At 47.8% G+C, this 11748-nt stretch overlaps 1 protein-coding gene across 1 annotated transcript; it reads right to left on the reverse strand.

Moving 5' to 3' along the window:
- Window positions 1-10149: 10149 nt before the first annotated feature.
- LOC125628826 (olfactory receptor 52E8-like) lies at window positions 10150-11094 on the reverse strand. Its single transcript, XM_048834064.2, has one exon. It carries the CDS (start codon window positions 11092-11094, stop codon window positions 10150-10152), a length of 945 nt encoding a protein of 314 aa, XP_048690021.2.
- Window positions 11095-11748: the final 654 nt, after the last annotated feature.

Genomic DNA, 11748 nt, shown 5'->3' on the forward strand with positions numbered 1-11748 from the left:
ATGTTTGACTCAGACTTACAATTTATCAGACCACTCTGTTTTATTAACAAAGCTGCTCTGCTAATACATTTAGAAGTGAGCCCCCCGAGTGGGGCTTGTGTCTCTTAATTTATACAGTTTTTTGGAGAACAAGTTACAGAGAAGTTACAGACAAAAGAAGAAAAAGATTTTAGTCACCACCCTTCGAGATCCCTGAGACCAGTCACGTATCTTCAATTACCTGCACCCTTAACAATCTCCTTTAACAGCTTTCAGTTAACTTAACTAATTGCCCTTCACACCTTCCATTCTGATGCCTGCTTCTTAGACGTGCTGGCTCTATCTTAATTGCTTCTCCATTCAAAAGCTAACTGTCCCTACGTGTGCTCCCTCAAATACTTTGTAACATGTTTTGGCATGCCCTCTCATATACAATGTATCCAGCATGTCCCCTTATACAACGTTATACTTATACAATGTTATCCTTCCTCAATCCCCCCTTTTGGTCAAGGCTACGCCCATGACTGATGACTTACTGGATTCCATACATCAATCGTTCTTTTTCATTACTTTCACTGGTGACATTTAACAACATTAGATTAGCACTCTGGTTAGGGGTAACCTGATGGATGGTATGGTATGGTATTATTAGAATTCTAAATAGGATAGTCAGGATTCCTTGTAACAACCAATTTCCCAGACTAGAGAAATTGAATAAGTTACTTATCCATTTCCACAAGGAACTTGGTTCTTCGTGGGGAAGGTATGCAATTTGCTCCAGATGGCTAGCACGATTTATTACCTCATTAGTATTATCATGTATGTAAACACAGCATTCTGTTCCAATTAGAGCACAGGTCCCTCCTTTGGCTGCCAGTATTATATCTAATGCCCGACGGTTTTGGAGGGCCACTTGTCGGACCGCTCCTGCTTCTTTGGCTAGAGCTTTTAAGCTCTCTCCTGTTTCATTGGCCATGATCTCAACCACCGCTTGTAACCTTAAAAGCCTTTTTGCATGATGGATTACCCCCCCTACTGGGACTAAAGAAATGCCAACAGCTTCTTCCCAAGTTAGGGGGCTTATGTTATCCACATACCATTTAGCATCTGGCAAGTCCCTCCTTTTTTGCCTGAAATTACGGAGGCGATTTCGTGGGAGGGATTGAAGCACCCGGAATTGTAGGAAAAGCTGAGCAAGATAACAGATACCTGACCAATTTGCTGGTAACACAGTGTAAGCATTTTCCCCACAAACCCAATGATGTCCCATTAAAGCTGGGAAGGGTTGACTGCAACCCTTTGACATGTAAGAATTTACGAAGGAGGCATAGTATCCCCCAAAGGGCACAGGATGATTTTCACTGGGAGAAGAGGTAGCATTCACATGACATTTGTAGATGGTGCTGTTTTTCTCAGGGAGGCTGTAGGGGGAGCAAGAGATTGAATCTTTGGTTTGGTCCCAGGTTGAGAGGAAGTTTATCTTTCCATACCCGGTTCACCATTCTCCAACCTTGTTTGAATAGTCCCATACACCATGGGACACGATGTATTGGAGACAGCTGCTCCTCCCTAGATTCAGCCCTGTCCCATTACACACCCAGCACCAGTGGCCCTTTCCTTTCACCCACACTTATAAGTTTAGGAACATATGTTTTACCCAGCCCCCAAGTGTCATTTTCCTTCCATGTCCTTTTAAGTGGATAGGGTTCTCCAGCAAGCTCTGAGGAATTCAAAGGGATTGCCATGGTGGGGATACTAGCTTGTGAGTGAGCTGGGATGTGGCTGCAGACCCAGCAATTAGAAATATTCAGGATCTGGGCTATCTGCACCTGTTGTTGGATGAAAGAATTGTTACTGTCACTCTGGATTCCCCAGACCCTCAGGACACAGTAGCTGAGGATTAAGCTTCTCAAAGGACACATGTTGGAAGCAGGACCCTTTCTGGTTCCGACAACCCCTTTCGAGGGAACCGCAGTCACGATTTTACGTCCACCAGGCAGCAGGTGCTAGGCTCGCTACTGCTTCTTGTTTGTTGGGTCCTGCTGTCTGCTTACCCTCTGCTTCTGGCAACCGTTACGAGAGCGCAGATTGTAAGGTATTGCAGGCTGTTCCTCTTTGTCTTCTGGGGTTGAAGCTGGTTCGGCGTGGTCTTGCAGAGGTGCTTGGTCCCCGTGAGGTGGCGCTGGCTTACACTGTGAGGAGTGGATCCATGCAGCGATGCCGGATAATTTCACTGCTGTCTGGGTGGTGAGCAGTATCTGGCATGGACCCTCCCACCGGGGTTCCAAGGTGTGCTTCCGAAGGTGGTGCCGCAGGCAGACCCACTCACCAGGCTCACGAGTGTGACAGGCAGCAGAGGTGGGTTCCCTCGGCCAAGCTGCTCCCACCTGCCAATGGAAGGAGCTCACCGCTTGCATTAACCCTTTGCAGTACTGGAGGAGCGTGCTGTGAGTTAGGTTTAGGTCTGGGGCTGGCGTAATAGTAGCCATTGTTCGCATAGGGCGTCCCATGATGATTTGAAATGGACTCAGTTTGTGTCTCTGGGATGGGGATGACCGCATTTCCATAAGGGCCAGTGGTAAAGCAGCTGGCCAGTTTAGCCCTGTGGAACTACAGATTTTTGCCAGCTTATTTTTAAGAACACCATTTCGCCTTTCAGCTGCCCCTGCACTCTGTGGATGGTAAGGGCAGTGCAATATAATCTGTAGTCAATGAGCAAGTGACTGGGTATGGGTGGGCATGGGCATGTGGGTGAGGAAAATGGGAGCAGGGAATGGGGGTAAGAAAATTGGAATCATGTTTTGCTAAAGGGGGAAATGAGAACAGGGATTGGGAGTAAGGAAGTTGGAATCATGTTTTGCTAAAGGGGGAAATGGGAACAGGGAATGGGAGTAAGGAAGTTGGAATCATGTTTGGCTAAGGGTAGGAATGGGAACAGGGACACAGGTCTAAGGCTCTGTGGTGTCAGAGCTGGGAAGGAGGACACTAAGGAAGGAAACTGGAATCATGCTTGCTGGAAGTTCACCCCAATAAACATTGAATTGTTTGCACCTTTGGACTTCGGATATTGTTGCTCTCTGTTCATGCGAGAAGGACCAGGGAAGTAAGTGGGTGAAGGAATAAGCCCCCTAACACCTGGTTTAGATGTTGAACAATTTTTCCAGTAAAATGTGTTCCCCGGTCACTAGACAAAGTGGCAGGAATTCCCTTGGTAGGGATAATGTGGTTGAACAGACATTTTGCAACGATGAATCAGCTTTGCGACAGGGAAAGTCTTCAATCCAACCCGAAAACAGACATATTATAACTAAAATGAATTCATATTTCTGACACTTTGGCATTTGTACAAAATCAAGTTGCCAGTGTAGGAAAGGTGCTTGAGGCAAATCCCGGAACCCTTGTGTTACTTTTACAGATTTGCCTACATTGTGGCTTTGACAAGTAACACAAGCGGCACAGTGGCGGGTTGCAAAGGAACTGAAATGGGGAGCCCACCACCCCGCCTTACTCATAGCAGAGACCATCCCCTCCTTGCCGACATGCGAAACACCATGTAGCAGGGCGGCTAGGGACGGGTAGAGTGAGAGGGGGGCTACAAAGGTACCGGTGGGCGATCGCCAAAGGGAATCAGAATGCAAAGAGCAACCCAAAGCACTCCAGGAGTCTTTCTCTGTTTCTGGGGCAGAATCCTGGAGCTGAGCGAGATGAGACAGGGATGGTGGCATTACAGAGACAGAGAGGGGACCAAGAAACGCTTCTGGTGAAGGTTTTATAGTGGTGGCATGTTTTGCATCAGCATCAGCAAGGGCATTACATTTTGCCAAAGTCATGCACAACCCCAAAGGCATACCGAGAATCAGTAAAAATAGTGGCAGAGAGCCCCTCGGCAAGAAAGCAGGCACGGGTTAGAGCAATCAGTTCAGCCACCTGGGCAGAGGTCACAGAGGGTAAGGGCGCAGCTTCTATGGTCTCAGAGAGAGAGACCACAGCATACCCTGCAAGAAGGTGGCCTTGGTCATTTCTATAACAGGACCCATCAGTGAATAATACCAGGTCAGAGTTAGGGAGAGGTACATCTGAAAGGTCGGGGCGCGGGACAGTGATAGCGGAGACAGTTGCAAGGCAGTCATGGGGTTCACCACCACTAGGTAAAGGAAGGAGGGTAGCAGGGTTTAACCGGGAGCAGCGCTCAGTAGTGATATGTGAGGCTGAAAGCAGCAAAAGTTCATACCTAGTGAGGCGAGCAGAGGAGAGGTGAGCCGTGTTGCGTTGCAGAAGGAGAGTTTCCACAGAATGGGGAACCATGAGAGCGAGAGGAGAGCGGAGGACAAGGGACTCAGACATCTCGACCAGGCGCACTGCAGCAGCTACAGCGCGTAGGCAGGGGGTAAACCCTGGGCTACAGGGTCCAAGGTTGCAGAAAAATAAGCCACTGGGAGATTTCTGTCACCGTGCTCCTGAGTAAGATTTTTCCTTTTCTGATTTCTTATTTGCGCAGGAGTATGGTGGGGGTCAGGTTTGATCCGGATCATTGCACAGGACTGGGCAAAGGGGAGCGCTCAGACTAGTGGTGGGAGAGACTGCATCCAATTGAACTGTTTTTTTTTTATAGAATTTTTAAGAGAGGTGAGTTTTGACTCAGTCCATCTACGATTTGCCTCTTCCCACCACTGCATGGAGCAGTCTACTTCTCCTCTCTCCAATTTGGTTTTTGGGAGGACGAGTTTGCTTTTTAAAGTGTCCACTCGATCCTTGTCCCAAGAACCTAACAGTGGCCACTGTAATTTGGGGTTCTCTAGAGCTAATTTGGACCATTTTTCAAGAAACCTACAAGAGTCCGGACCCCTCCTAAAATACATAAAATAAGCTGGAGTTCCCTTAGGGAACTGTTCTACCTTAGACTTCTGATTACCCATCCAGGAGGACTTCACACAGCACTCACACAAGAAGGAAATTCGGGCTCAGCAGAGCGGTGCCCGGTGCAACACACAGAAAGGAGCCCACAGGCTACTGCCTCAACTGCCCTTGCTTTCACACCAGGGGTTATACCCAAGGCGTGGTGCGGCTGCAGCTGTGCAGATTCCACTTATTCAGACCGTGGGGACGGGGACCCCTTGGTCAGCCAGTCTCCGGACAGAGGTGGCTCCCAGATTCACACACACACCACGGGGAAGACGGATAGACACAAAGACAAGACAGTCCTCAAACCGGTTAAAGCACAAAAATAATAATTACCTGAGACGTCTGATTCCAGAAGCTGGATCAAGCATTCTTACAACTACAATACCCACCTGCGGAAGTGAAGAAACAGATTGACAGAGCCAGAAAAGTTCCCAGAAGTCACCTTCTACAGGACAGGCCTAACAAAGAAAATAACAGAACGCCACGAGCCGTCACTTTCAGCCCCCAACTAAAACCTCTCCAATGCATCATCAAGGATCTACAACCTATCCTGAAGGATGACCCAACCCTCTCACAAATCTTGGGAGACAGGCCAGTCCTTGCCTACAGACAGCCCGCCAACCTGAAGAAAATACTCACCACCAACCACATACCACACAACAGAACCACTAACCCAGGAACCTATCCTTGCAACAAAGCCTGTTGCCAACTGTGCCCACATATCTATTCAGGGGACACCATCACAGGGCCTAATCACATCAGCCACACTATCAGAGGCTCGTTCACCTGCACATCCACCAATGTGATATATGCCATCATGTGCCAGCAACGCCCCGCTGCCATGTACATTGGTCAAACTGGACAGTCTCTACGTAAAAGAATAAATGGACACAAATCAGATGTCAAGAATTATAACGTTCATAAACCAGTCGGAGAACATTTCAATCTCTCTGATCACGCGATTACAGACATGAAAGTTGCGATATTACAACAAAAAAACTTCAAATCCAGACTCCAGCGAGAAACTGTTGAATTGGAATTCATTTGCAAATTGGATACAACTAACTTAGGCTTGAACAGAGACTGGGAGTGGCTAAGTCATTATGCAAGGTAACCTATTTCCCCTTGTTTTTTCCTACCCCACCAGACGTTCTTGTTAAACCCTGGATTTGTGCTGGAAATGGCCCACCTTGATTATCATACACATTGTAAAGAGAGTGGTCACTTTGGATGGGCTATTACCAGCAGGAGAGTGAGTTTGTGTGTGGGGGGGTGGGGGGTGAGAAAACCTGGATTTGTGCTGGAAATGGCCCAACTTGATTATCATACACATTGTAAGGAGAATGATCACTTTAGATAAGCTATTACCAGCAGGAGAGTGGGGTGGGAGGAGGTATTTTTTCATGCTTTATGTGTATAAAAAGATCTTCTACACTTTCCACAGTATGCATCCGATGAAGTGAGCTGTAGCTCACGAAAGCTTATGCTCAAATAAATTGGTTAGTCTCTAAGGTGCCACAAGTCCTCCTTTTCTTTTTGTATTTGTTAGTTTGCCTGTCCCGCCCTCACCTCAGCAGTTCCTTCTTCTGCTCTTCCTCCCCACCCTGGCCTGCTTTTCCCCTAACCTTAACTTGCCACCCCCTTGATTATGTCTTGCTCCATGCACCCATGTCACCTCCCGAAAGGCTTGTGCCCCTTCTCCCTTTTAAATTGCACCCCTTGTTCACTGCACCCCATCCCAATGATATTGCGGCTGGAGAGCCAGTATACCAACCTCGCACTGGTGATCAGCCCCCCTTCCCTGCCTCAGTCATCTCCTTCGTGCACTCCCACCCACCCACCGCATTCGGTTTGAATTGCATGATGGAAACCGTGGCTCTGGCATGACGAGAAACTGTGGTTACGGCAGGGAAGTCAGGACTCCGGGGTCCTATCTGTCCTCCTGGGTCCTATCCGTTTTCCTTCCACACAATCTCTGTGTGACCTCGGCAAATTTATGCCTCCTGGTGCCTCAGTTTGCCTATCTGTGTAATGGGGACATGTTCATAGTGACTTTTCTTTCCTAGGTGTTTTGAAGATCCTTCAATAAAACGTGCTGCACACAGTGAGGATAGTTACGGATTTAGCCAAACGGTGGAAGTCCTTTGTTTCGGTTTGACCCTCTCCCAGTTCCTGATGGAGAAGTACATGGTTTAAGATGGATTCCAGTATCAGCCACCTCTCTTTGCAGGGCCCCCGTTGCCCCTCCTGCTTGCAGGTGTCCCACAAACATACAGGACAAAACCCATTCACAGCCAATTGCTTGACCTAAATGGAGCCATCGTTTCCCTGAAATACCATTCATGGCCCTCACTTAGCATGACTACATCAGTAGTACAAGTTTATACTTCATATTCCTACCTTCAGTCATACAAATGATACATGCATACAAATAGGATGAACACATTCAATCGATTGTACCTTTTCCAATAACACATGACAAGAGGCATTTCACACAGAAAGCATATGCCATTAAGGTCAGATTCATATTCATAAATATATTTCCATAAAGCATATGGAGTGCAACGTCACACAGCCAATTCCTCTCTGCCTCAGCGGAGAGCCCAGGAGTTCTCATCTCCCTTTGGAAGGTCCCTTACTACTGGTGACCTAAATATAAAGGGAAGGGTAACAACCTTCCTGTATACAGTACTATAAACTCCCTCCTGGCCAGAGGCCCAAAATCCTTTTACCTGTAAAGGGTTAAGAAGCTCAGGTAACCTGTCTGGCACCTGACCCAAAGGGGACAAGATACTTTCAAATCTGGGGGCAGAGCCGGGAGTGGCGGAGGGGGGGAAGGTTTTGGTCTGTGTGTTCCGAGTGCTTGCTGGACACAGATCAAAGAAGCAAGCAATCCGACTCCATTAGAATCGCTAAGTACTAGCAAGGGAATACGTTAGCTTATTTTTGTTTTGGCTTGTGATTTTCTCTGTGCTGAGAGGAAGGTGTGTTCCTGGATTTCTTTTTGTAACTTTAGAGTTTGGCCTAGAGGGAAATCCTCTGTGGTTTGAATCTGATTGTCCTGTACAATTATCTTCCATCCTGATTTTACAGAGGTGCTTCTTTTACTTTTTCTTTCTTTCCAATTCCTCTCTGCCTCAGCACAGAGCCCAGCAGTTCTCAACGCAGTCAAATCCTTGCCTCGAGGGCATCCGAGACAGACCAGAGGGCTGAGAAGAACAGACAAAGAGAAAAGAAGCCATATATAAAATTGGCAACCCCCTTCTCTGCGTGCCAAGCAGCACTGCGTGGGGCCCGCACAGGAACTGCTTGCGTATCTCTGTGAAACAGAGGCTCATTTAGGGGACTGTAAAGCTCTTCATGTATAGCTTTGTCTAACACAGGAGTTATGTGCTTGATATAACCCATCACCGCTTGTGTAATTCCTTCTCAATGAAATCCTGTGTATTGCGGATAATTCTTGTGGACGTTCTCACTGGTCGGACAGTCATCCTCTCCACTGGGAGCCACGAAAGACCCATTTCAGGGGTAGTAGCGCCCCCGAGTGTTAATATTTGATAGCAGAGGACGGTTTACTGTCATGTCTATGTGAATAGGTTTTTCAACTGAATGAATGCTGTTTCTGGACTGGCTTCTCGGTAAGAGGTTGCTATCCTGGATCACTGGTGTTGACCAACTAATGTAAATATTGGGCTGAATCAGTTCTGACCTATTATTTGTGGCTCGGGGTTTGCAAATGCAGACAGTGAGGGGTCATCGTACCGAGGCTGAAGGGGATGCCCAGAACGCTCCGGTTATGGTGGAGGGGTGTTTACTGAGATAGGCATGTGAGGATCTGGGCTCTGTTCTCCGGCTGCCAAACGCTGTTCCTGTCCTGTTCAGGGAAGGGTGTTTGAATGACATATTATTAAAATATCAGACTTGTGGCACTCCCAGTCCTAAAAAAGGAACAAATGAGAAATGCTGCTGTTTGGATTATGTATCAGGCTGTGAATAAGTTTGCAGAGGAGCATGAGATCTGGAAAGATGAGAAGGAAAATTTGCAACAGGAGCTGCAGAAGCTGAGATTGCAAAATGAGGGGATGCAAAGAGATTTACAAACTTCTCTGATGCAAAATATAGCCAATGCCCAGCTATGGTTGCGTTAACTCAGACTTGTCAGGAATTGGAATGTGATATGAATGCACAAAATGCAGGAAAAAGAAAAGTATCAATTGGAGGCAAAACGATATAAAGGGGCTGTGTCCGTTTTAACTGAACAGGCTACAAAGCCCCCTGAAAAAGAAAATCATAAGAAATGATGTGAAGTGATTAACAAGCTGTTCTTGAGTTGGGATAAAAGGACTTCCCCTCACCCAACTCCCCAGGAGCTAGGGGAGAGAGAGGTGTGTCCTCCATGTCATTACACAGTCCAAGGTCCTCCCCCATCAGTCCCATGCTAATATCCATTCCCAGACCACCTGCTCCCCATCAGTCCCACACTAATATCCATTCCCAGACACACACCAGACGCACGTCAACCCCACACAAATATCCATTCCCAGACAGGTCCCACCCCCCATCACCTGCATGGATAATATCAATTCTCAGACCCATCTTCCCCATCAGCACCACGCTAATATCCATTCACAGACCACCCAGTCCGTCAGCCCCACGCTAATATCCATTCTAAACCCTCCACCCTGCTCTCCCATCACTTCCACCGAAGGATGCTAGGGTTCCACACCACTAACCACCCCTTCCCCCTGATTTTCAGTTGGAACATCGAGTCAAAAAGGGGATCTGGCAGTGTCCAGTTACAGCAGAGTGTGTGTGGGGGGGCACAACCCTGTCATTAACTCACATCAGCCCCTGCTCAACTGGGGCTGCGTCCTACAAGCAGGAAGGATCCTCATCAGGCTTCTGAAACTCTGGTTCCATCCCCGGCACATAGAGGATGCAGCTGGGGTAGAGAGGGGGATGGAGACAATCCAGCGAGTAATAGGGATAGTGGAGGAGAGGAGTGAGTGACAGGGGCAGGACAAATGGGGGAAGAGGTGGGGCAAAGTGTGGGGCCTCAGGTGTCCAGTTACTGGCAATAAGAAATGTGGTAACCTTGTGAGTTGTACATCGATGGAGTCCCCAGACTGTCAGGTTGACACAGCACTGTAAGGTAAAGAAAGGATTTAATGTCAATAGTCACTGATTCAGGAAAGAGAACACAGCACCATGTCAACCATGAGATCTCCACAGAGCTTGGTCTGAGAGCCAGAGCACCAGAAGTAAACTTTATTCAATATGAGTAACGTGCCAGATCAGCCTGTCCCGGACCTGTTTGGTCCTCACCCCGTAGATGATGGGGTTGAGCATGGAGGGCAGTAGAATGTACATGTTGGCCATGAGAATGTGGAAATGCGGGGGCACATTGTGACCAAACCTGTGTGTGAGGAAGGAGAAGAGACCTGGGATATAAAACACTAAAATGACACCAAGGTGGGAGCCACAGGTCCCAAAAGTCTTGAGACGGGCGTCCTTTTTGGGGAGGCTGAAGATGGCCCTGAGGATCTGGATATAGGACACAGTGATAAAAGACACATCCAGACCAATCACCAAGAATGCCACAGAGAGGCCGTAATAACTACTGATGCGTATGTCAGCGCAGGCCAGGTTCACCACGGCTATGTGCTCACAGTATGTGTGGGAGATGATGTTGGTTCTACAATATGGCCACTGCCTCGCCAGGAAAGGAAAGGGCAGGGCAAGAATGCTGCCACGCAGCACCACGGCCAGGCCGATCTTGGCCACAAAGCAGTTGGTCAGAGTGGTGGAATGTCTCAGCGGATCACAGATGGCCACGTAACGATCCAAAGCCATGGCCACGATGATTCCAGACTCCATCACTATACAGCAGTGAATGAAGTAGAGCTGGGTGAGGCACAAACTAAAATCTATCTCCCTGGAATTGAACCAGAAGATGCTCAGAATTTTGGGCACGGTGGATGCAGACAGGACCAGGTCGGTGACGGCCAGCATGCAGAGGAAATAGTACATGGGCTCATGGAGCCTTGGCTCTGTCTTCACGATAAACAGGATGGTGAAGTTCCCCAAGAGGGTGACGGTGTACATGACAAAGAAGGGGATGGAGATCCAGACGTGGGCTGCCTCCAGGCCAGGAATGCCCAGCAGGATGAAGGTGGAGGGGTTGGAGAAGTCAGTTGTGTTGGAATCTGACATGGAGTAGGAGAGAAGGTCTCCAACTTTGAGGCAGAACAGTGTCGCCTGCATCTACTGTAAATTGTCTCGACTTGCTGTATGTGCGCAGAGTCTAGGATGGTGGTCACATGAGAAATGCCTGGAAGGAGAGACAATGCCATTATGAGACAATACATGCACAATTGGAGGCTGTTCTCATGGGTGAATCAAATTGATCACTTTTCACACACTGGAAAATGGCATTTTCTTTATTCAAATAAATGAATTCTGAATAACTGACTCAGATAACACCATTCCATACTTGACGGTGCTCCATGGGTCTATAATTCCTACACGCTATGATGTGGGACACCTTAATAGGCATGAGGAGGAAACGTGTGCGGATACTGGTTATCCGTCATTGTTCCTTCATTCAGTGGAAGCCAAGCTAGTGAGTCCATGCAGTCTGGACTTCCCCATTCACCTGCTTGCTCATTCGCAGTCGTGGCTGTTAGGATATAGATATTCAGGCCTGTCAGTAAAGGACTGTACTCGAAGAATTTAGGTGTATTCTTATCATTTGGCTAGTTCTAGAGGTATAAAAGAAAGAATCAAAATCACTGTCTGCCGGTGTAAGGGCCTTCTCTTACTGTGACAATCTGGGGCCCTGTGCTAAGGCTAAGGCCTTTGGCTAAG

This window comes from Caretta caretta, chromosome 1, assembly GCF_965140235.1.
Source record: "Caretta caretta isolate rCarCar2 chromosome 1, rCarCar1.hap1, whole genome shotgun sequence".
Taxonomy (NCBI): Eukaryota; Metazoa; Chordata; order Testudines; family Cheloniidae; genus Caretta; species Caretta caretta.